General features: G+C 41.2%; 1 protein-coding gene across 6 annotated transcripts in view; it reads left to right on the forward strand.

Annotated features, from left to right (window-relative positions):
• The window catches only part of RYR2 (ryanodine receptor 2), a 195,497-nt gene that overhangs the window by 37,930 nt on the left and 132,377 nt on the right, over positions 1-25,190 (forward strand). For all 6 annotated transcript variants that reach the window (XM_036354797.1, XM_036354792.1, XM_036354793.1 and 3 more), the window contains exons 4-15: positions 1,055-1,075; positions 4,256-4,270; positions 8,109-8,183; positions 8,808-8,886; positions 11,640-11,752; positions 13,469-13,574; positions 14,193-14,289; positions 15,829-15,903; positions 18,201-18,357; positions 22,230-22,394; positions 23,342-23,463; positions 24,388-24,571. In XM_036354797.1, coding sequence (XP_036210690.1) covers positions 1,055-1,075; positions 4,256-4,270; positions 8,109-8,183; positions 8,808-8,886; positions 11,640-11,752; positions 13,469-13,574; positions 14,193-14,289; positions 15,829-15,903; positions 18,201-18,357; positions 22,230-22,394; positions 23,342-23,463; positions 24,388-24,571 — 1,209 coding nt within the window. The remainder of the gene's footprint in view (positions 1-1,054; positions 1,076-4,255; positions 4,271-8,108; positions 8,184-8,807; positions 8,887-11,639; positions 11,753-13,468; positions 13,575-14,192; positions 14,290-15,828; positions 15,904-18,200; positions 18,358-22,229; positions 22,395-23,341; positions 23,464-24,387; positions 24,572-25,190) is intronic.

Here is a 25,190-nt window from a genome sequence, read left to right on the forward strand (position 1 = left end):
TGAGAAGGAAATTATTTCATATTTCTTTGAGTTTTTTTTTCGAGGGAAGGGAAGAATACATAATAAAAGCAAATTTGTCCTTTTGACAGTAGAAAAGTGAATGGTAACTACACCAGACACGACTGAATTGATTCCCTTTGCCCCAGTATCTAAAGAAATAGGCTCATCATTCTGATAGGTCTGTGTTTAAAGTGAGGACTTGAACTCTATGCAACAGCTAAATAACTTAGAAATGTGTAAGGAAAACCAGGCTTTTTCATCGAGTAAACTGTTCTTTCTTAAACACCATTGTGTTTTTAAACTCAAAGGCTGGGGGAAGACGCAGGACAGATTTTTCTGAGGACTGAGTAAAATACTAGAGAAGCCAAAAGGCTCTGTAATAAGGAACCTGTTGAACCTATAGAATTTCTCTGAGGCTTCAAAACGAGTCCACTGAATATTGAAGTTGGTGTTTTCCTATCATCTCACAGCGTTTTAAAAATAGTCACTCTGTATGTGGCCTTTTATGCATGGTTGTGCCCAGTAGCTTCCTTACCAAGGGTTGGACATTCTTAGCTATGACCCAAGAGTTCCACCAAAGCATGTCTTTTGTTGTATTGTGAGATTTTATGTAATGCTACAAAGATTGGTATATGAGAAATTTTACTTCTATTTCATAGAGATTTGTAGTTAATGCTGTATTTAAACTTGACCCTTTTTTATTAAATAGATCCTTAGAGGAGAGTAGTGCTCCTAAATCAGCAGGCCTATTGGGCTTGAGAATTAGGTAAATATTCATGTTTGCTTCTGAATATTTTGGATCATTATTTCCTGTACCTGCTGCATTTCCAGCCTAATGCCTTTGAAGTTCTGATTGCTAATTAATTGAGGCTCTTTTCTTCTTCAGGAGATTCAATGTTGTTAATTAAAAGTTTAAATGGTTTTTCTTATCCGTTGGAACTGGAAGCAGATTTAGGTGCAGGGACCACAATTTCAATTTATTTAAATGACAGTAATTGCAACATTGCCAGGTATTTGCTTGCTTGTTATTTATTTTGGCTTTTTCTTTCTACAGAAAGTTGATGTGGAAAAATGGGTACGTGTTTCCATGGATTTGCAAAGGAATTGTGATCTAAACACATGCACGTTTGCTGTTGCCTCTAATATTTTTTGTGTGGCTTCCTGGTGTGGCTGTACTATTAGTTTTCACAATAACTGCTGTGTTGTACTGAACAAATATGAGCAGGTCTCTAGTTAGAACCTTGCGTATGATTTGGTTCAGCTGAACTGGGGGATATGAAAATGTTCTCCTGCCCCCCCCCCCCCCGCCCCACCAGAGCTATGTAGTTTCTCTGTAATTGGCTTTCTAATGCAATGCACTTTGGTCAACAGGAGGGCTTTTAAAGTACATCACATCACAAATCTTAACCTTACAGTCCTACTGCATAGCTCTTATGGTTTCCCACGTACAATAGAAGCTCTTATGGTTTCCCACGTACAATAGAAACTAACGGTTACACATATGTGTACAACCTTGAAAGGTGAAGGTGATGGTCAGTGTCATGAGGAAAGGACTCATTTGCAGGATTTTGGACATTGAGCTTGGGACAGCGGTGTGATGTGGCCAAGTTCCAGTATTACTATGGTACTATGGTCTGTTTCCTCCTCTATTAAGAGCCAGAGACAGGGAAGAGGGAAGAAACAGGTAGAATTTGTTACCTGTTTCTATCCTTGAGTGTCACAGAGAACAACTTACCCCCTGCTGTGTGTGTGTGTGTGTGTGTGTGTGTGTGTGTGTGTGTGAGGGGGGCTCTCCTCTGTCCCCTGGGTTAACATAGGCTGGGTCCTGGGCCTTTCTCATATTCAGACATGAAATTCCCCAAGTCATTTCAAGTCACACAAGTGTCATTGTGGTAATTAAAATGCCCAGCCCTGTGCTATAGGAGGATCCAAATTGAACTCAAGTTTACTTGTCTCCAGAGCTCAGGCCTCTCCAGGCTGGAGGCCTGCAGGTGAGGGGTGAGGAAGGGGCGCCCACTGACTCCCCACATCCCCACCCAGTTGTTTCTGATTTAGTTATTCTCTCCAGATAAACTGGAGGAAGAAGGAAGCTCGAGCAGCTCTCCTGCTCATACTTTAGGATTTTATGCAGCCCAGTGATAGATACATGTGTCCTAGGGATAAAGGTGGAGGATTGCAGTGGCTTATCAGACCGGTTTATTTTTCTTTTCCTCTAAAAGAGAACTAGACAACTCTATGCATGTATGTCAGATCCATTGCACTCAAAAGAAAAGACAGTCCAGTTAAACACTGTCTGTGCAGTGTAGATAGCTTGAAAAAAACGACAGCTACTACCAATCTGCCCCCCCCCCCCCAGCCAATTGTGAATTCTTCTTAAAAATACCAGCGTGCCAGTGCTGGTCATGAGTGTGTGTGATGCGGGGCAGGGCCTTGGGCTTTGTCATTGCATGTGCAGGTGGCAGCCCAGCTCCTTTTAGATGCCCTGGGGCTGCTCTGCACAAGTCTATCAACAGAGCACTCTTGGGTCTTGTCAGTGGGAAACCTAGAAAAGAAAGCATTTCTATGGGATTTTAAAAAATCTTCACCTAAGGAAATGCTTCCTATTGATTTTTAGAGAGCGAGGAAGGGAGAGGGGGAGAGAGAAATACCAGTGTGAGGGAGAAACATCCACAGGTTGCCTCCACTACGCAACCTGACCAGGGTTGGATCCCCAACATTTGTGTGTGTGTGTGTGTGTGTGTGTGTGTGTGTGTGTGTGTATGAGAGACAGTAGACCACACTCCAACCAACTGAGCCACGCAGCCAGTGCTTCATGGGATATTTTTAGCATAAGACAAATTGAGGTTCTCTACAAATGTATATCCAGATACCCTGTTGGATAGTATATATTGACATATGCTTACAACTTGAAATTGTTAATAGTAAATGTCTTTTGTTTTCTGATATTTGTTAGGAGCACCAGTAATCATCATTAATCTCAAACAGCCACCAAACCCAAGTCTTTGTTGGTGAAATACCTTTTTTTGTCAACAAGATGAGGTTGAACAGATTATCCTCCCTCATAAGGGCAGGTTACCAGACAATGACCTCCTGACATCATTTACCATTGATATCAGTTATAGATACATAACTAAACAGCCTCTATTTTCTAATCTTAAAATGAAATGATCCTTTACAATTTTTTCCTTAAATTTTAATATTAAAAATGGAAGCCTGGCTGGTGTGGCTCAGTGTTGAGTGTCAACCTATGAACATGCCTGTGTTGGAGGCTCCATCCCCAATGTGTGATCATGCAGGAGGCAGCCATTCAGTGATTCTCTCTCATCATTGATGTTTCTATCTCTCTCTCTTTCTCCCTTCCTCTCTGAAGTCAATAAAAAAATATATTAAAAATGAAAAAATCAGTCACAATAGAATGCCACTAATGTACACATCACTATGTTTTTATGTTTCAGGAAACTAACTGTGGTATCTATAAGTATGTCGGGTGAAAACTTGCTATTTTCTATAAAACTAATGTGAATACGTGTATCTTTTCTCTGTAGGACTTGGATACTAATGACAACTAAATGTAGTCCTAAGTTTGGAAAAGTAATACCATTTTCCTTCCTAGTTCTTTTTAATCTGTGTACGTCTCCTGGGAATAGGTCAAGTAAACTCAACGGGCCTAAAAGAAAACGAGGGAATATATGCATGTATTATGTTTTGTAGAAGAAAAAGGAGCTATTATAAGTCACGAGAAGAGGCTGAGTCATTTTAAGAACAAAGCTTCTGTGATATTTTCTTCGGGTTTGGGAAGGGTTCATGGTTACTATCACCTCGGCACTTTAGTGATGAACACCCTTACCTGCTTCCAGTCCACTGTTTTTACTAAAATCAGTTGCGTTGCTGTTTATATCACTGCATTTTTATGCAAAAGATGAAGTGAAATGGTTTTAAAAGCATTTTCAGAGTTTAATTTTAAGATGATACCTTTGGGCTTTTTTGGCGCGTAGGTATGTTGTAAACTGAAACAGCATGTTTTCACAGGAAAAGGAAGTACTAATGTAAGAACACTTGTAAAAGGAGTTCTGCTTGCTCAGCTTTTATCTGGCATGCAGTTGATACTGTTTTGTTGTGACAACACAGTGAATGTGTTTTTGTATGTTGATTGTTCACATAACTCCATTTAGAAATCTTTATAAGTAAGAGATCTTTTGAAATGTCTTTGAAATAATATATTTACTACTTTTTCTCTTTTCTTCTGCCCCCACAGAAATTCATGATGAAGGTAAGACACTGGATCATCTACTATACGTTTTGCTTTGTACATTTCATGTTTGGTTTAAATTTTGAACTCATGGCACTTTTCTTCACATCTGAAAGTTTTAGAAATTAAATCAAACTTCAAAACTTTTAAATTTAAATGAATCAGTCACATATTTAGATTTGTCAACTTCATAAACAGCATTTGGCACCTTTGTGTCACATGCTAACATATTAGTTTAATTTAGCCAACGTTAAGAATTCTCCCATTGAAACAAACATTTTTGCTGTTCTCCAATTAGCATTTTCACTGCAGGTATCCTACTGGCTGTTTTTGGTGTGATGCTCTTTGCATGAATCCAGTAGGAAATTCACACTCTGGGAAATGAGAAGAAGCACCAAACAGTTGCTAGAGCATTTCTTCCTCCAGGAGACAGGAAAATAAATCAACCTCTTTTCATTTTCCAGCCCATTGGAAAAATAGAAAGGTTTGAAAAGGAGGCAGAGCACATGGCCTTGGCACTGACGGAAACGTAGAGGAGGGGAGCAGAATGTCAGTATTTGGGACAAAAAGTAGAAGGCTCTGGTTTCAGTTTTAAGTACCTACTACTTTTCTCATATAACAATCACAAAACTTTGATTTTAAGTCAAGAAACAATGTATAGAGAAACTTACTGTATTTAGTTAATAAAGGCTTAATATAGTTTAAAATTTCAAAAGAATATAATTTCAAAAGATACCAACTCTGAAAAATGTTAATTCAAAATTCTGGTGTAGATGTGAGAGGCTGCGTACTCTCAGACAGTAGACACCCATAATATATATGTATATATTTTAATTCTCACCTGAGGATATGTTTTTATTGTTTTTAGAGAGAGAGAAATGAGAGAGGGAGAGAGAGAAACATCAATGTGAGAAACATCCATTGATTGCCTCCCATAGGCACCCAGACTGGGATTGAACTGTAACTTGGGTATGTGTCCTGACCAGGAATCGAACCCACTACCTTTCCAACTAGCTGAGCCATACCGGCCAGAGCTGCCCATAAATGTTTTTTGAATGAATAGGAAAGAATGTTTCTTATGTATAGTATTTATGGAGAATTACAGGCCTAAAGTATGGATGGCATTAATGTGAACTGAAGGCTTATTTATATTATGTAAAATACAATTTCCTAATTCTCCTTTTAATTGGTGCAATTGACTGTTTTGCTCATATTTTAGATTCCAAAGAACAGTTAACATATTAACTTCCAAAATCACCAAGATTTTTTTTTCAAGTGTAATCTTGAAGGCAGGCCAGCCTCGAGCTTGCTTCCCCATTAGCTTGATTGACTCTTATCTAGTTGGTCCTGGCTGGCTTCCCAGAGGTCAGTGTGGTCAGAGATTCGTGTGCTTACAGGGTGGGTTTGGGGGCTGGAGGGAAAGGGGCCTGCTCCAGAGGACTGAGTTACTGCTGCTTGGATGCAGCTGTCACCCAGTGGTGATGGTCATCTCCTCACGGAGACTGCAGGGGGCGTCCGCACCCACCTGAAACAGGGCTGCACAGTCTTGAAGGAGTAACCCCAGAAGTGGTGACCATCTCCCTACAGTACCAAAGTTCAGAGGAAGTCCATGCACACCGGTGGGCAAAAGTACGTTTAGGGTTGTTCTGATGGGAAACATTACAATAATTAATAAATAATAATGCAAGAATAAACTGTTTTGTGTTCTCACAACTGTAAACCTACCTTGCCCACCCTGTGTTTAATCACTTAAAGAAGGACTGGCCACATTTAACAAGAAAATTGACATGACGCACCAAATTAAAAAACACAGGAAAGAATAAATCATCCCTTAGGATTCATCCCCACACACAAGTCTTTTGATAAACGTTTGTTGAATGAATTGAGTTACCCAGTCGGCCCAAGAGTTGAAATTACATATTTTTAAATTTTTTCAGACATGGAGTCAATTAGATTAATGTCATATAAAATGACAAGTTAGAAGTACTGTAGCGCATGTGACAGAAATTGCATCCCTTTGTGGTAACTAAGTTAATTAGTAACAATTAATTTAGTGGGGATTATGTGCATACTTGTACGAGTTCTATTAGAACTAAATCTGGCATAAATGGCATTTAAGTGGTGAGGAAATCTCTAGTTAAAATCTATAATTGTCTAATTGTGTAGAATGTATAGTTGGAAGACAATTTAGACACTAAAATGTCTCCTCTTAGCTTAATCAATTTGAACATTTATACATTCATACATACAAACGTATGAAATGCGTGGGCAGAACTTTACAGTAAAAGGAGCACTCCATCATTTTTGGTTAAATCTTCGTTTTAAAATTTTTGTTGTGATGGATGTGACTGTCAGGAAAGTGCAGCTGGATTTCATACCTTTGGAGCTTGTATCTCCCGTGAAAGTCAGCTCCTGCCACTGCAACCAGATCAGTCCAGGTCGGTGAATTGCCCTTGGCCACAAAGTCACGTGTAGCACAGAACATGCAAGTGCTTCCTACAGGGGGCCTCGTTCTGAGGAGGAATATCATTTTACAAAGTAGATTCCCCCCTTTCTTCCCTCAGTATGTGGAAAAGAGATTTCCTTCTGTTTTAAAAGCAGTTTTTAAAATAATTTTAATACATTTTAATATTGATTTTAAGAATGGTTCTGAGGCCTTTCAAGCATAATATGTGAAGTTATTTTAAGAAATTATTTGGAACAATATGAAGGGATATATTTATAGTAAGAAAGGTATAATAGGATTGATATTAAAGTACTCCACACTTCTTAAGGTATACATATGTGTTTGTGACACACACACACACACACGTATATATATACACACACATATATATATCAATATCACCAATCTCACCCTTAAAATCCTTAAAGACAGCCTCCTCCTTCAAAAAATTGTGCACACTCCTGGGCTTAACTGTATGGCTCCTGTTCAGTTTCTGCCACCCCCCATCTCCAATCTGTGGTCCCCTCTTTTTTAACACCTGGACTGTAAACCATGACACCTGACTCCCACCCCCACCCAGGTGGATGGGGCGCCCACGTCGTTTCTCATTCCTCTCATGTTTATTGAGTGCTTCGTGCTGAGAGCTCACATCCCTGTCGTGGAGTTCACAGTCTGACCCAGAAGAGAATGGTGCTCACTTTGTGGAGTGGTTAGACCAGGTGCCAGGTGTACCTGGGGCTGCCGGAGGCTCAGGGAGCAGCCAACTGAGGAAACCGGAGGAGGCTTCCTGGAGGAGGTGGCCTGGAACTGAGTTTGAAAGTGCAGTTTATAAGTTAGAAAAGACCAACTTCTCTGTTCACCCCAGACCTGCTGAGTCAGTCCCCAGGATGGCCCAGGAGTCTGTGCTCCCGCCGCCTCTCGGGGACTCATGTGCACGCTCACATTCGAGAAGCATTTCTCTAGTTTGTGGAAGGGAATTTGGACTCTTTCCTAGAAACCTTTGGGAGGTAGGAAAGGTTCTAAGCCTGGGGATGATTTGATCAATTTCGCCTTTTTGGAAGGCTCATTCACTGAACAAATGCTTAGTCCTTACGTGTGCCGTCACCTGGGTACAGTAGTGACCAAAGAGCTGAAGGTCCCTCCCGATGCAGACCACATGCCGTGGGAAAGAAGGACAGTAAATATCTGTGCTCAGTATCACGCATCATGCAGAGTGTTCGCTCCCAGAGCCAGGGCACCTGCGCACCCACGGCGCAGGCCGCATGGAACCCGTTAGTCCACACGAGCATCTTCCCACCGCACGTGGTTGTCTGCAGTAGCTCTTACCTTTTCCTGGAGAACACGGGGACTTTTTATTGACGTCGTTAAGTTTTGTTATTTCTTCTCTTGTTGACCCTGTCTTGTTCCTCGCAGACTGCTCAAGGGGGTGGTCACCGGACACTCCTCTACGGACACGCCATCCTGCTGCGCCACTCCAACAGTGGCATGGTGAGCGGCGCCGTGCCCTCTCCGGTGGTCGGGAAAGTGAGGGCGCTGTGCCCTTTAAGATCTGTACCCTGCTTAGTCCTCCCACTTACAAGATGAGGAGTAGCTTGGGTGACCTTTAAGGCCCTTCAATTCTGTCATTGTATGACCCCTGTTTTTAGTATCTCACTTTTGATAGACCAGTTAAGTGTTAAGATTAAAATAAGAACCTTTTCTCATTCCTGGTGTTGTTTTAACAGTTTATTAAAGAATTAAAGTATTTTTACTGAAAGATAATATAAAAATCTGCCTGTGAGTTGCACTGTCACTTTTCACTGGCTTCCCTCCTTCCTGACTAGATGTGTCTCTCTCTCTCCACATCAGCTCCTTCTTGCACCCAGTCATCCACGTGACCCCTCGAGCCCCTCTCAGGCTGTGTCCCCTGGTTCACTACATACATGTGTCATATGTGCTTATGTCCACATTTCACTGCTCCTAGGAGGCCCTGCATGTGCTGTCCCCCTCACTGGGAAAACCGGGACTTTGCCCAGAAGCACCCAGATTTCACTCTGATACCAGAGTGAGTCAGAATTGCACTGGGTGGGACTATAGCCGTGTAGTGACAGCTGCTGCTTCTGTGTCCTTTAGTACCTGTGCTGCCTGTCCACCTCCCGGTCTTCAACTGACAAGCTGGCCTTTGATGTTGGCTTGCAAGAGGACACAACAGGTGAGCCCTGCTGGCTTTGATCATACGTATTAATGTGCACTGGGTGGCTTATGAAGTATTACTGCATGTCTTTATCATCTTCCATCTTAAAAATAATTTTAAGTCTAAAAATGTAATATAATCAGTGTCCTCATCCAAGCAAAAAGGTAGAGAATGAGTCTTCTTCATGTCTCTGTCACAGGGCATTGACCCACATATCTATCCAAACAGATGTATGTTTACGTATTTTTGAAACAAAAATGTATATATTGACACATTTATTCTTTTGGAGAATCAAGATAAGAGAACATAAGCTTTATTTGTGTTTTTGTTCTCAATGCTCTGACTCTACACTTCATATACAATTGGACTGTTTTATCTTTTACAATAAGCATACCTGACTTTGGGAATTAAAAAGTAAATAAAAGACCTAGTAGAGAAGAGAATGGAAGGAAATAGACCAGCTCTTATCAAGTTGTTCCTTTCATGGGTGGGATCAAGCGGTCTTTCACACACTGTTTTCTTTTTAAAATACTTTCCTATAGTCTAAATTTTTCACAGACTACAAATGGATTAAAATAAAGCTATATTACCAACTTAAGTTTTTAATAGACCAACATATTGCCTTCTTCATGAAATTCCAAGAATCCCAGGCACCAAAAAGATAAATGTATTATTATTTCTATTTCATTTTATTTGGGCTCAGCCATTTCTCTGTATTTTTGCTAGTTTTTTTTTAAGTTTTATCATTATAATTCTTTTACTTCACACAATTACATGAAACATTCAGTTCTCTCTTCCAAATAAAGTGCAAGGCACACACATTGTGTAAGTTGTTTCATACATTGAGACGGCTACAAAACATCAGACAACAGGCAGCCCCTCGCCTGCCCCAGGTGCCTTATGCCCCTGTTCCCCGGAGCTCACTGCTGCTTCTTAGTTACTTATATTTACCGTTAGTCCTGTGTGGCCTTTATCAGAACTAAACTCACAGGCAGATGATATGTCTTCCTCGTTTATTTTTAATTTTTATTTTTTTAAGTATATTTTATTGATTTTTTACAGAGAGGAAGGGAGAGAGAAAGTTAGAAACATCAATGAGAGAGAAACATCGATCAGCTGCCTCCTGCACACTCCCTACTGGAGATGTGCCCGCAACCAATGTACATGCCCTTGACCGGAATCGAACCTGGGACCTTTCAGTCCGCAGGCCGACGCTCTATCCGCTGAGCCAAACCGGTTATGGTTCTTCCTCGTTTATTGGTGTATCCCCAGCTGCTAAAGCAATGATGGACCAGGTGTGGGTGCTTTATAAATGTTTGAGTGAATGAATGAAAAATTCCTTACAAATCTAAAAATGTGAATTGAGTGAGTGAAGACCAGGAATTCTGCAAGGTGACACTCAAGTAAGACTGTGGTTTGTGTGAGAAAAGCTGCTCAGAGCACAGATTACCTATTAACTGTAAGCACGCTTAAGAAATTCCCCGGCCTGTGTGGTGCAGTGGTTGAGCATCAACCTGTGAACCAGGTCATCACGGTTGGATTCCGTCAGGGCACATGCCCGGGTTGCAGGCTTGATCCCCAGTGTAGAACGTGCAGGGGGCAGCCGATCAGTGAGCCTCTCTCATCACTGATGTTTATCTTTCTCTCCCTTCCTCTCTGAAATCAATAAAAATATATTAAGAAAAGAAATAGCATTTGCTGATTCATTTACTCAGTTATGCAAAATGAATTTTTATCGAGTGCCCGAGCATTAAAAACAAAAATGTTAGCATCCGGGGAAACCCCGGTGAGCCAAACATGGCAGGCCCTGCTGTTATGGGACCTACATTCTGGCATTGGGGAATGAGAAAGAAGAAAAGTGATATGGAAAATGAGAAAGCTGAGCAAAGGGAGAGAATGCAAACTATTAGGTAACAAGTCACTAAAAATATTCTCATTTTTGGATGAGAATATTAGAATGTTTTGGATAGAATTTGCATTTATTTTTAAAAGGAAGTATGACCAGACTGAGGAATTGTGTGCTAGTTTGTGTCTTAGGTAACAGCAGTGAAGAATGAAGAATGGGCGGTGGGCATGTAGCTCCTGAGGCTTATGTGTGGCTCGTTCCAGGAGGAATTATTTGATTACACCCAGCTATTTTTATAATGCGCTCTATATAATGGGGTTCTCTTTTATGTTACACTTAGGTTAATAGAAACAAACACATTTTTTAAATCACAAAATATATTAAGGCACAGGATAGTAAAATTTAGGTAACAGTTGTGCCCATTTTAAATCAGCACCCCCCAGAAAGTAAATTGTTATAATGTCACATCATAAAACTCCAAGTCCTTCTGAAAACCAACTGGTGAAAACTAGATGTCATCAGAGTAACATGAACAGTGTACACCATATGCTTTTGTAAAGAGTGAAGTCAGGTCGGCACGACCGGTGAATTTCGCCTTATGTAGCATAAAGATAATTTTTAACCAATTCTTAATAGGGGAAAGACACCAAACTTCCAAAACTGTCACAACCAGTTCTGTGACAAGCTGTATGTTTCCATGTGTCTTATCCTAAGCTAATTGGCCTACTTCTTTTTATTTTCATGGTCTAAGAGATTAAGTTCCATTATAATTCAAATTCCTGAAGGTGGACTGAACAGAACAAATTTCTGTTAAGGAGACTGACTGTGAAGACTTCTTTTACTTCCCTCTTTAATGTGGAGTCACCCGCAAAGCACGTGTATTTTGCACTAAGAGGCTGCTCTGTGCTGCTCGCCCCTCCTGCAGGCGAGGCTTGCTGGTGGACCATACACCCCGCCTCCAAGCAGCGGTCCGAGGGAGAGAAGGTGCGCGTTGGCGATGACCTCATCTTAGTGAGCGTGTCCTCCGAAAGGTACCTGGTAAGTGTGGAGAGTAAGTAGGGCACAGACTTGCTGAGATGATGCATGAAGGTCAATAAAACAGCTTCTTTAAAGTGTAGATTGCAAATTATCCAGGAGACTTGCTTAGAAACAAGCCTGTACCTCTATTTGATGAGAGAGCAGTAACTCCCCAGGTAGGGGAAGGGGGTGACATGCGGTCGTGTGGCTCACCAGGTGCGTTTGGACAGGCTCCTGGTGTGCCCTGCCCTGGGTGCCCCTCTCCGTGTGCCCCATCCTGCCCTCATCCTGCCCTGTTCTGACCCTGGTGCCTCTTCCTGGACTCTGTCACTGACGCACTGCACACAGTCCGATCGGGAATTCAGAACTGGGATTCTTCTGCACCCGGCGAGAGGGCTGCATTAATGAGGTTGTGACCACTGATTTGGATATTTATGAAAGAAAATTCTTATGTGAGAAATACTTGCCACGTTAAGAGAAACAAACAAAATAAAAACAAGTTGAGGTCTCCTTGACATTGTTTCAAAGAGTAGAGGGGGACAGTGGGAAAATGAAAAAATGTTTATGTTTAACCATTGAAGGCATTTTTTTATTTTGTGGTAAGGCCAATATATATTTAATTGAACTTACTAGTATTTAGTGAATTGTATTTTTGCTAAAGAATAATCATTTGCAGAAGTTTGCAGATTGAAATCAATGGAAGTGTGAGAGATTCCAGTGCAAAATATTATTATGATATTTAGAAAGGTTATTTTCCATCAGCCTGGTTTCCATTTTGTTTAAGAGTGACATGCCTATTTTTGCTGGTGCCTCGAGAATAGCATATTCAGGTGAGAGAACCCATGGGTGTGAAGACCCATGGAGCTCCCCAGCATGGCGGTCCTGCTACAACTTCATGCCCCTCATCCAACTGGGAGGGTTGGTTTCCGGGCAAGTTCAGGTACGATGGGATCTTTGAAAGCTGAGGCTGTCATCTGTCACCAGCATTGGAGAAGTGATGTTTGCTGAGATGACCCCAAGAACACAGTGTCTGTCTGCAATTCTAGCGGAGCCAGGTGGTAAAATAACCGAGGCCATCTGCTGTAAAATTCTAGAGTGGTTTCATAATTTTTCTTTTCTTTTAGTTTCAGATCTCATATATTATGGCTCTTAAAATATTAAATACGATATTTTACACATTTTTATTTTTAAGAAGGAAATCTGAAATTTGTACTATCTGAATTTTGGAGAAAATGTGTTTGTCTTGGTTTTAGATACCTATTAGAAAACATCGCCATCGAATGGCTATTGTGTCAAGTTGCAGATAAAAGTTCATAACCTCATAAAACTAAGACATTGGTTCTATAGATCTCACCTGCATTGTTGTAAAAAGACACCACAGTGTGATAGGTAGACAACTTTTAATTCTAATGATAAGTACCCACTATCTGTATAACTTTGTTCATCAGTAGGCCTTAAAACAAAATAGTCTGCTTTAATAAATCAATTTATTTTAGTGTATTCATTTGTTTTCTGATTAGTGGCTTAAGTTAGTAACTCTTAGGATGAAGATGGGAAATACCTAAAGACAAATAGAAACTAATCTTTTTCTACCGGCCTCTTCGTTTTGAGTGACAGGGCTGACATAGATGCTCCATGTGCGCAGTTCCAGTCTGTGTTGGGTGTGAGTGGGCAGAAGCATGTGTGTGCTGAGCCCGCCTGCAGCCAGGCGAAGCCTCTTTGCGTCCCTCTCCGCAGCACCTGTCCTATGGCAGCGGCAGCGGCAGCCTCCATGTGGACGCCGCTTTCCAGCTGACGCTCTGGAGCGTGGCCCCCATCAGCTCAGGAAGTGAAGCGGCCCAAGGTACACCCCTCTTCAGGGAGGGCTCGTCCATGATGCAGGGTGTCTGTGACCCTGAGCTGGCTCTTAGCCAGAGCTTGTGTCAGACTATTCTGTAAATTAGGTGATGACATCCAACATTCTCGTTTAAATTGCTACTTGTACGCTGTGGTCAGCTTCAGTTTATCTTGTGGCTTTCTGTGCTGGCTTCCTGGGGGCTGCTGCCCCGGGGTATTGCTCAGTTAGGCAGATGTCCAGGTTTCCCATCTTCTGGGGTGGGTGCCTTGGAGTGGGGTCCCAAAAATGCCTGTGCGTCAGGGTTTCCGGGACATCTGTGTTTGTTCTGATTACTGTCACCTGCACAGGTTCAAGTCTGAGCCTATCCCTGCATGTATGTTTAAGAGAGGATTTTACGGGGTTGAGGTGGTTTTTCCAGTGGGAATGTCACTCACTCTGGGGCTCTGAGGCTCAGGCCCAACAGCAGCAGGCAGGTGGAACCATCCCTCTCTGAGATGTGGCCAGGAGCGCAAGCCTTGCTAGACTCCTGGTTCTCTGTCTAAGAACATAGAAGATTGGACCAGGTGAACTGTCCAGCTACCACTTAGCATGACAGCTGAGCTAGACCGAGTTTCCTCCTCACAGGGTACCTGATTGGCGGCGACGTCCTGAGGTTGCTGCACGGACACATGGACGAGTGCCTCACCGTCCCCTCCGGGGAGCATGGGGAGGAGCAGCGGAGGTGGGTGAGCCTGGCGCCCCAAGCCTTGATTTTCTTGCCTTGACATAATTTTTTAAATTAAGGAAATGCCTGTTTAGGCCGTTAGCATAAGAGAAAGTGGGCCTCTAACGTTCATCTGTCCCCTGAATGACCCATTTGTTGGCCTCCTTTGCAGTTTTTCCTCGTGTTAACGTTTTTATTACCTATCAGCAGAATCGCTGAAAAAATTAAAACATGGAAGAAGCATCGCACTAAACTGAGTGGGAGGAGTGAACACATTAAACAATCTACTTAAAACTTCATTAAATGTTCATTGGTTCTGATTAATTCTTTTTCTGGAACATTTAGTCTCGAATTCAGTTTCAAAATCAGATTTCTCAAATTGTACAAAAGTTGACGATCTTTTTTTTATTACCTCCATTTGCTGCCATAGATAATAGAACTGACCACGTTCCTCATATTTTATGTGATTATAATACCTCTCTCATGTTAATATTATTTGGCATTAGACTGAGATTGATGTAGTCCAGATCTCTGGGGAAAGTGCACAAATAATACAAAACCAAAAATATTTAAGATGATTTGAATGCTCTGCTTTGCCTCATGAATTCTCAGATGAATCTGATAAGGTTAATACATAAATAAGGGATCACTGTGAGAGCAGGTGTCGTCTGGATGATTTATTACATGTTTTAGTTTTGAAAGGGCATTTCTCATAATATTAACATACATATCTTGGTAACTTATTTAATAAATACTTGTTTCTGTAATTTACAGAAAGATACAGGGACCATTTAGGAAGTTAATAATCATCAACTGGCTCTTGAGAGCGGAGGGCTGTGTGGAGATAGAAGGCCCAGGGGGGCAGGAGGTAGTGAGGACTCCGAGGTGCTGCATGGGCTCTGGCTTCCGTGAAAGGTGGCATGCGTTGGCCCGGAGGTCAGTTTGGATGTTGTGGATGATGACTTAGCGCCACTGACAAACAGTTATCACAAGGGCTTTGGCGTTTGGGTACGTGTGAAGTACCCTCAAATAAATGTTTCTGCTTTGGGTGTGTGTGCAACTTCTTGCTTATATTTTTGGTGATATTTATACCTTTCTATTATCACCTTTTCAAATTGTTATACTAAAATATTAGAATGTGTTAAGTATCTAGAACAAACTTGAAAACTCTAAATATGAATGTGTTTAAATAATAATATATTAAACTACACCTAAAGTTATAGCTGAGTACTTTTAAGGACCTGAATTAAATGAATCAGGTGAGTATATTCACGGGGGGGAGGTGGGAGAGGGGGAGTTGGAGAGGGAATGAATGGGATTAGAGGAGAAAATGATGAGGCATGTGTTTACATCGAATGTTTATTTAGGGCAGACTTAATGTGGGTCACTGTTAGTATTTTTGGTTATTTTTATTTCCGGCTCTATTGTCTTCTCCAAAAAGTGTGGCTTTAACTGTTTATGCAAAGGCTTTCCATTTGCTTTTCTCTTTTAATTAGGTTGAAAAATAGAGTCCAAGAATGAAACATGTTAAAATTGGGCTTCTTTTTTTGAAAACAGAACTGTTCATTATGAAGGTGGTGCCGTGTCTGTCCACGCCCGGTCCCTGTGGAGACTGGAGACGCTGAGAGTTGCGTGAGTAGCGCCCCTGAATGCAGCCCACTGCCACTTTCCCAGTGCGCTCAGCTGGGCACCAGCAAACGCAGCGCTGACAGCGGCAGGCTCTCTTCCCTTTCCTCTTCCTGCCCGTTAGTTATCCTTCATGAGCCCCAGTTCACCAGGTGGTAGGTCAGCCGCTTTTGTCTTCAGCCTCATTGGTTTTTGTAGCATCATCTCATCTGGTCAGTGCATCTCCCGGCACAAAATGCTGCTGGGAGCCAGCGAGGTAGGTTTGGAGACAAGCCTGTCGCTCACTTCAGTCTTGGCAAGCTCTGGACTGAACCTTTTGGAGGCACCTGTGAGACGGAGGAGAACTGAATGTGAACCAGGGCACTAGACCATTCCCAGTAGTCTCTGTGTTTACTGACAAATAACAGCCGAGTCAGCAAAGAGGGTGGTAATATGAAGCCGCTGTGCATATATTAGAGAAATAAGTTATATATATATTTGTGTGTGTGTGTATTTTTTTCTAGTGATTTAAAAAAGCTGTTCAGAGATTGACTTTTCTTTCCTTTAAATAAAATGCAATGTTGATAATAAAAGTATAATTTTGAACTCTTTTTAATAGACTTAAAATAAATTTTAAAAAGGATTATAAGGTTCAGTCCTTTGCCTCAAAAGCAGTAAGTTTTTTAAAGTATTTGTTCTCTACTATATTTTAAAGAAATTGTTGCTTTAGGGTTGCAGACTCCATGATGGGTGTAAGGAACAATCTTAGTATAGAATAGCTATCTTTGTAGATGTACTGTTTTGGGGTTGATGCTTACCTAATGATGATTTCAGTAATTTAGTGCTCTTCAGTTGCTTTTGCTTATCTATCCCAGGCAATAATCTTGAAAAACTTTGTATATCCTTGAACGTGGGAAGGTATGACATAGGACTTTTTATTACTTTAAATATATGCACAGAATATAGCTTACAGTGTATTATAAATAGTTGTCTCTATGAATAGATTCATGTAAAAATGAACATCATAATATCGTGGTACTGTTAATTTTCAGTGCTAATATCACAAGTCAAAAAACCAGTTTAGCAAAACAGCATAAATATCACTTACCGTTTACTAAAATAGAAAATTTTTAAAAAAATACTCTTAATTAGTAGACTACAATAGTTTTTAATGACTCTATTTTAAAACAAATTTGTTAATTGATAAAAATCATATTTACAGCCTCCACAGCTCTGCTGTCTATATGACTCATGATGTAGTGATGACTGTGTGCATACTTTTTAGAGTTTATCTCTTATCTTTTTAAAGCACCCGACAGCATTCCCTTCATGCTTTGCCTCGAACTCTGATTGTCTAACAGCAACTTTGCCATCACTGTTTCCTTGTGATTTTATATGCAAGGGAATTCTTTTCCACTCAGTTATGTTTAGTTTTTAGTTATTTGATTGTCAGCATGTTTCTTATCCATGATGAGAGGCTGTCCTTGCTTTGCAAAGAGCCACTTGGTGTCATGCATCTGTGAGGCTTGTCCCCCTCTGCTCACAGCAGTCCGAGGTCTGCCTGTGCCGACTCAGCGTGTGCAGTTCTGCGGAAGCGGGAGTGGCACATAACTGGATTTTCCTTTCCACCCTTTCTGAAAGTCATTACTTTTAGTAGATTTTAATGATCATAACTGCTTTTTATCTTTTCTATAACCTTAGTTTATATTTTCTATTTATTATATTTTCTTTTTTCTCCTTTTGACCTTTTATAGTTCTCATATTCTTTTTTTAATTCATTGGTTTTTAATGAGATAATTGTTCTTCATTATTAAATTTAAACCATAGGAATATATTTCTTTTTTCAGGTAAATATATGCTTTAGTTTAATTTATGTATATAAATTATAATTCATCATAATTAAGCATTGACTGTACCACTATTTTGCAAGTCTGTGCAAATCCAACAAAAGTTTTTAACTAGTAAACTCTAAAGTATCATTTAAATTTATCATTTCTGAATCTGTGACTAGTGAGGAGAGGTGAACTGGGAGCACAAGGAGTAGGGTTAGTGCGGATGGTGTCACATTGAGAGTCAGAAGACCTAGAGTGAAATTTCACTTCTCCTTGCTAGTGCCTGTGTAATGTTGAATGTTACGTGATCATCTGAATTACTATTTTGTTATGTGTGAACTGACATTAATACCACCAGCCTCACGGGTTCCGAGACCATTCAATAAGATGGTACATGCAGAGCACCTTCCGTCATTGCTGACACGTACAGGTGACTTGCTGTTTCCCTGTGGCTGAGGCTGCTGTTGGAATGAGTCTGACCTGTCTCTGCAGGTGGAGTGGGAGCCACATACGGTGGGGCCAGCCTTTCCGACTGCGGCACGTCACAACGGGAAAGTACCTGAGTCTCATGGAAGACAAGAACCTTCTCCTCATGGACAAAGAGAAAGCCGACGTGAAGTCTACGGCCTTCACCTTCCGCTCCTCCAAGGTGAGCGGGACAGTAGTGCTGGGCCTCCTGTAAGTAGACCCACTACGTTTCCTTCGGATACTGGTGAGTGAAAAAAAAGCAAGTTGTAATGACAAAATTTTATTGTTTTGATTTAAATAAATCTGTGTTTGTACATTTTTATATGCTTGATAGGGGAGGACTGCTCTAAGATTTTAACTTTGAATATTTTAGAAAGATCAAAATAGAAGGTGTGTGGGAACACGAGTGCAGGAAAACTTTTGTTTAACTTCGAAAAAGTCCATCTCCGGATTATTTTGCCTGTTACAATAGCCATATTTCTTTGTTACAAAAAATCAATTAAGGAAAAAATAACCACTGCACTGACGTTCTTGGACATGTTTTGTGCACATTTTTTACTTGTTTCTTTGATGGATCCTAGAACTGGACATACTGGCTCAAAAGCTGTGAATATTTTCAAACACTCTGAATATAAGTTCTTGCCCAAAGCAGTAGCCTTTGAAACATTTTTTCTCCAAATATCTCTCCTAATATGCACTTGGAGAATGGGGGCTGTTTCTGGATTTGGGCCATTTTGTAATGTCGTAGCTTACACAGGAAGTACAGAGACCAGGGATCCCAGCACCACTTTTTTCTTTTAAATGCTCACCAGAGGAATGAAGGTATTTTTTCCACTTATTTTTATTTTTATTTTTTTTAGAGAGAGTGGAAAGGAGGGAGGGAGGGGCAGGGGAGAGAGAGAAACATTGATGCGACAGAGATACATCAACAGGTTGCCTCCCACATGCACCCTGGGGCGGGGATTGGACCTGCAATCCAAGTATGTACCCGTGGCTGGGAATCGAACTAGTGACTCTCTGGTGCACAGGCCAACACTCTAACCACTGAGAAACCTTGGCCAGGGGCCAGCATCACTTTTTAATGAAGTCTTCAGTTTCTCTGAGTCTGGTCTCCTGCCTGGCACTCATGTTTGGGGAACTGCTGTCTTAAGCAGGTTGTTACTGACTTGCTGCCAAACACAATCCACTCGTTTAACTCACAGTGAGAACTGCACGTGGTAACGTGGTTCAGAAAAGAGAAGGTGAAACTGAAGGCCAAGAAAACATTTTAATTTTAAAATCACAGTAGAATTCTGATTTTAAAATAATGGCCAATTAGGTAATTATAATTTTTTTCCAGGAGATAGAGTCTTTTTATTGCTTTCTAAAATTATTTATTATAAGGGTAGATCTTGCCAATCACATATGTATTATATTTCCCCAAGATGTAATTTTTTAGCCTAAAATGCCTCTAAAATATGCTTCTTTGGGGGATTTCCTCCAGTTTTCCTTCTCCCATGCACCACAAATAGAAACGTGCTGCTATTGAAGTGATGAAATCAGACTCAAATAAGACTGCCAATGAGATCACAAGGATTATGGAACAAATGAAAAAATAGAACAAAATCATTTTTAGGACATAGTTTTTAGTATGCTATTTTTGTTTGGGATTTTTATTCTTGGTTGAAAAATATTTTAAATGCTTTAAAACACACACATGAAAATAAAAGTAATGGTTAATTTATGGGCCAAATAATGTGCGAAGTATCTTATATGTATTATTTCATTTAATTCTAGTTCAATCCTATGAAGCTTAGATACTATTTTTTAAAATTTATTTTTTAATCCTCACCCGAGGATATTTTTCCATTGATTTTCAGAGCAAGTGAAGAGAGAGTGAGAGACAGAGAGAAACACATCGATTGGTTGCCTCCTGCATGTGTCCCGACCAGGGCCCGGGCTGGGAGGAGCCCGCAACAGAGGTACATGCCCTTGACTGGAATCGAACTTGAGACCCTTCGGTCTGCAGGCCGACGCTCTACCCACTGAGCCAAACTGACTAGGGCTTAGATACTATTTTTAATCTTAATTATACAGATGAGGAAACTGAAGCAGGTTAGGTGGCATATCCAAACTTTGAGCCTAAGTAGTAAATCTAAAGCCTTCTTTAATAACAGAATTAAAGATTTAAAATAATAATAGCAGACAGGGAAGATATGTTGTTTACCTGTGATCAGATGAGCACACCTATTATAGTTATTTAGTGATGACTAAATATCTAAAAGATGAAAGTAAAATGAAGAACATGTATATTTTTTATCAAAATAAGTATACAAAATTATCATTGTAGATACATTTTTATTTAATCAGGATTAAATTCAAATGAGATCTTTGCAGTAACCTTTTATCAAGGGGTGCTGATAGTATAATAGAAAAGAAGACCAGCTGTGGTTTTACAGAAGATACGGAAATTCAATGATAGTTTTTATGCTGATCCTTTTTATAAAATACGTTTTTACTTATTTTTTAAAGAGAGAAGAAGGGAGGAGAGATAGAAACATCGATGTGAGAGAAACATCAATTGGCTGCCTTCTGCACGCCCCCTACTGGGGATTGATCAAGCCTGCAACTGGGAGTGGAACCAGTGACCTCTTGTCCTGGTGCATGGGACAAAGCTCAATCGACGGAGCCACACAGGCCAGGCTATGCTGATCCTTTCTAACGGCAGCAGACAAGAGAGTGGGCTCATTGAAACCTCCAGTGGTGACGATGAGGTGTATCAGTCAGAGCCAATATGAATTACTAAGTTACTCAGTTTGTTACGCGGATTTGTTTTTTAAGATCACGGGAGCTGGTGAAGTTAGCCAACAGTGCAAGTGGTGTGAAAAGGAAGGACATGATGTGAGAGAGAGAAGTCGATGGGTTGCCTCCCACATGCGCCCTGTCCAGGGCTGGGGATCGAGTTTGCAACCCAGGTACGTGCCCTTGACTGGAATCGAACCCAGGACGCTGCAGTCTGCGGGCCGATGCTCTATCCACTGAGCCAAACCAGCTAGGGCAAGGTGTGGGTTTCTGTGTTATAAGATTTGTATATTGCACCGTGTGCCCGTACCCAAAGTCAAATCTCCTGTCACCATATTTTAGGCCGCCCCCCCCCCTTCCCTCTGGCAACCGCCACACTGCTGTTTGTGTCCACGAGAGGGAGCATGTTGAAGGAGGCAGCATGGAAGTGCAGGGATTTGAAGGAAACAGCTGGTATCAGAGCATCGAGTGCTGCTTCCGAGCAGAGGGAGGGTAGCCCAGGGCCCTTAGGAGCCAGTGACTCTGTCATTCAACTTGGAAATTGCATTATGGGAAATTGAGTTACAGTCGTTTTGAATAGTTCTAAAGAAAGCATTAACATCCTTGCTAACATAATCACCATTATCATCATCGTTTACATAGCCAAAATAGTAAAAATTTAAGTTTATTTTATCCTAGATACTGTGCTGAAATATTCACAGGCATTATCTCATGTTTTCTGATATGTTTGTTAGCTTTACATGCATTATCTCATGTTTTCTGGTATGTTTATTAGCTTTATTTATAGCTGGAAAAACTGAGGCTTAAACAGCTTTGTTTAACTTTTCTAAGATCACAGAGGTAGCAAGTGACAGAGACTGAACTCAAAACCGGATTTCCTGTCCCACAAACCTATGCTGTTAAGTACAAATAAAGAAAAAAATAATCGGGAAAGAATATGAAGCTTGCTCATTTGAATATGAAAAGAATATGAAAACTGCTCATTTTAAGATATCCCATTTGGAGTTTGTCATTGGCCAATATAAAGTTTTTTTTATGGCTAAAATAATTGTCTATCAGTGTGAGTTATTCAAGAATATGTTATTTATTTTTATAATTTTCTACTCAAATCTTCAGTAGCGGTTGAACTGCTAGAATAAAATATTTGACTGTTATTTCAGGGGACTTCAGAGGGCTGAATTTTTCAAGGAACATATTTACAACAAGGCAAAGTTCTTTCAAGATGAAGTTGTATTTTAAAAACTTGATTATCTCTTTTTCCTCTCTCCTTAGGAAAAATTGGATGCAGGGGTGAGAAAAGAAGTCGATGGCATGGGAACCTCTGAGATCAAGTATGGAGACTCGGTCTGCTACATACAGCATGTGAACACAGGCCTGTGGCTGACTTATCAGGCTGTGGACGTGAAGTCTGTGAGGATGGGAGCCATACAGCGCAAGGTAAGAGGCGAGAGAAACCCCATCTCGCAGTCATCTCGTATGGCTAAAATACACAAACACAAGGCAAGAAGAGGTAGCTAACACTCTCAGCCACTGCTGACGTTCATTCTCAACATGCATGTTCCATTTTGCATTGCTTTCTAGATAGTTGATAATTTTAGTTCTCCTTACTAATCTTAACTCAGTACACCTGTTTAGATGACAACTATCTTCTCAAAGTGTTGAATGAAGGAAGCTGGGCACCAGTGGCTGCCCATTTCGTGGTTCCATTTATATATAGAACCCAAGTGACCTTTGCTGTTAAAAGTGAGAAGATGGGGACCATTGTGGAGGGCAGGGCAGGAAGGGAGCTCTGGGTGGATGTGGAGGTGCTATGACCTTCTCTTCCTGCTCCGAGTGTTCATAGTATGCTCACTTTGTGAGAACCATTCAGTTGTTTACTTAAGGTTTCTGCGCTTGTCTCTTCTCATGTGGTACTTTCATAGTAAGCTTAAAAAAAACACCTAACAAGAACTAACAACATAAAAATGCAGTTTTAAAGAACCTAGATGCCTCAGGAGCATTGCTGAGCACTATTCATTATCTGTCTGCTCAAGTCACTGTGCCTGCTGAAGCTGAATGGCTTCCTTTGCTGCTTCCCTCAGAGGGTTAGACTTGGAGCAGTCACTGAACATGATGTGTGAAGATATTCTGGTTTTTTTTTCTCAACTCAGTACAATAACAGATTAATTCTTTAAAACAGTAACTAAATGCCTAGGTGGTCCAGGGACCTTTGCATATTATTTTACCTCAAACTTTAGGGTAAAGCTTTAAAATCATCAACAGTTTACAGTCCCCTCCACCTGTCTTGGTTCTGCGTACTGCTATGGCCTCTTTGAGTGCACACCTTCTTAGTCCCGTTGGGAAGGGAGGTGTTGGAGTGATGGTGGTCCATGTGCTTCCCGCAGGCCATCATGCATCACGAAGGCCACATGGACGACGGCATAAACTTGTCCAGGTCGCAGCACGAAGAGTCGCGGACAGCGCGGGTCATCCGGAGCACCGTCTTCCTTTTCAACAGGTTTATAAGGTACATTTCATGTCCTTTGTTGTGGTGGCTATTTGACATTGTACCTCAATTTCCTGATTGAATCTACAAGTAAATAATTCTAAAGTATACTATGGTGGTCAATCTCAAAGTTTTGAGTTTAAAACTCAGAATCTCAGAAAGCTCAACAAATCCACACACTTTCATGCCAATAATGTGTTTTCCTTCAAAGGCTAGGAAATGCAGCATGATGCCATTTTAAAATTTAATTTTAAATACATTTCTTTCAGGTAATAGGAAAGCATTTAACATATTGTTTCCTGGTTACTGAGTGAATTTTACGAGTTAACATCATTAGAATATCTTTTTAAACAGAATGGCAGTGAGTATTAGCAGCTAACAGCTCCTTCTCCCCAAACCAAACACAATGGGATGAGAAAATGTCAAAATTATCAGTTCGGGGCTTTGCATCCTGAAACTCGAGCATCTAGTGCTTTATAATGAAAATCAGTTGGTTTCTAAATATTGGTCCTCTAGGCCCTTCCAGCTTTTCTCTAGATAAATTTCTCTCAGTACTGGTGTTTTTAATATAACATTATGTATACATGAAGGAATATACAGTTTTTCATTTGAATATATTAATTATTGCTTGAGTTTCTCCTAGGAAGTAATTGAATGGTTCTATTTCTAATGGCAGGCATGTTCCACTTCCTAAGCAGGCATTTACTATTGCTTCTCCTCAGTTTGCAAATGTAGATACTGTATTTGAGTCATTTGTGAGTTTATTTGGTTCAGTATGATAAGAGATGAGTTTGACTATGTTATAAATAAGTGTATTTGTGATTCAAATATTGTTTGCCTTTTACCCTCTCTCCCAGGTATTGGGAGAGAGGGTAAAGCTTTATGAACTAAAATCCTACATAAAATTGTGAATCACCAATGAGAGCAATGGTGCTCTTCATTTAGGGGCCTGGATGCTCTGGGCAGGAAGGCGAAGGCGCCCCCAGTGGACTTGCCCATCGAGTCGGTCAGCCTGAGCCTGCGGGACCTGATCAGCTACCTGCACCCGCCAGCCGAGCACCTGGAGCACGAGGACAGGCAGAACCGGCTGCGGGCCCTAAAGAACCGGCAGAACCTCTTCCAGGAGGAGGTGAGCTGCTCCCAGCGCAAGTCCTTTCCACTCTCCTCCTGGGAAACCGGTCCTCCGTGGGGACTCTACTTGACACCTTGCACTTAGCGATCAGAGCAGCAGGCGCACGGTACTGGCTGCAGGAACCCGGCCTTGGAGAGCGGCGATGGTTGTCATTTCTGCCAGTGTGTAGGGAACTCCTCTCCTCACGCCCCTGGCAAAGGACCGTGTGTTACTGTCTCCTCAGCCTTCGCTTCACATTGGTCATTCACTGCACTCTTCTTGCTTCGTGTTACTTATGTCAAAACAGGCTCTTCAGTTGTCTAAGTGAATGCAGGTTCTTCCAGCTCCTGGGAACTGCCCCAGGAGCACAGGGAGCTTGTGTGGGACAGAGGCTGCCCAGGAGAGGGTCACTCGGCAAAGTGCCAGGCCCCTACCTGGACACAGCGACCCCACTGCTTTCTTTTGCTCATATTGAGTTTCTGTGAATGGTTTTATTTCATGAAAGTTCTGCTGCCAAAAGAGCAGAAGGGCCGTAATTTACAGACAGAATAGTAGCAGGACCACATGGGAGGGTCCAAGTGCCAGGACCAGCTGTCCTAGAGCCTCAGCGAGGGCCCCCAAGCTGAACTATCGATCC

The sequence above is a fragment of the Myotis myotis genome, unplaced genomic scaffold, assembly GCF_014108235.1.
Source record: "Myotis myotis isolate mMyoMyo1 unplaced genomic scaffold, mMyoMyo1.p scaffold_m19_p_21, whole genome shotgun sequence".
NCBI classification, from domain to species: domain Eukaryota; kingdom Metazoa; phylum Chordata; class Mammalia; order Chiroptera; family Vespertilionidae; genus Myotis; species Myotis myotis.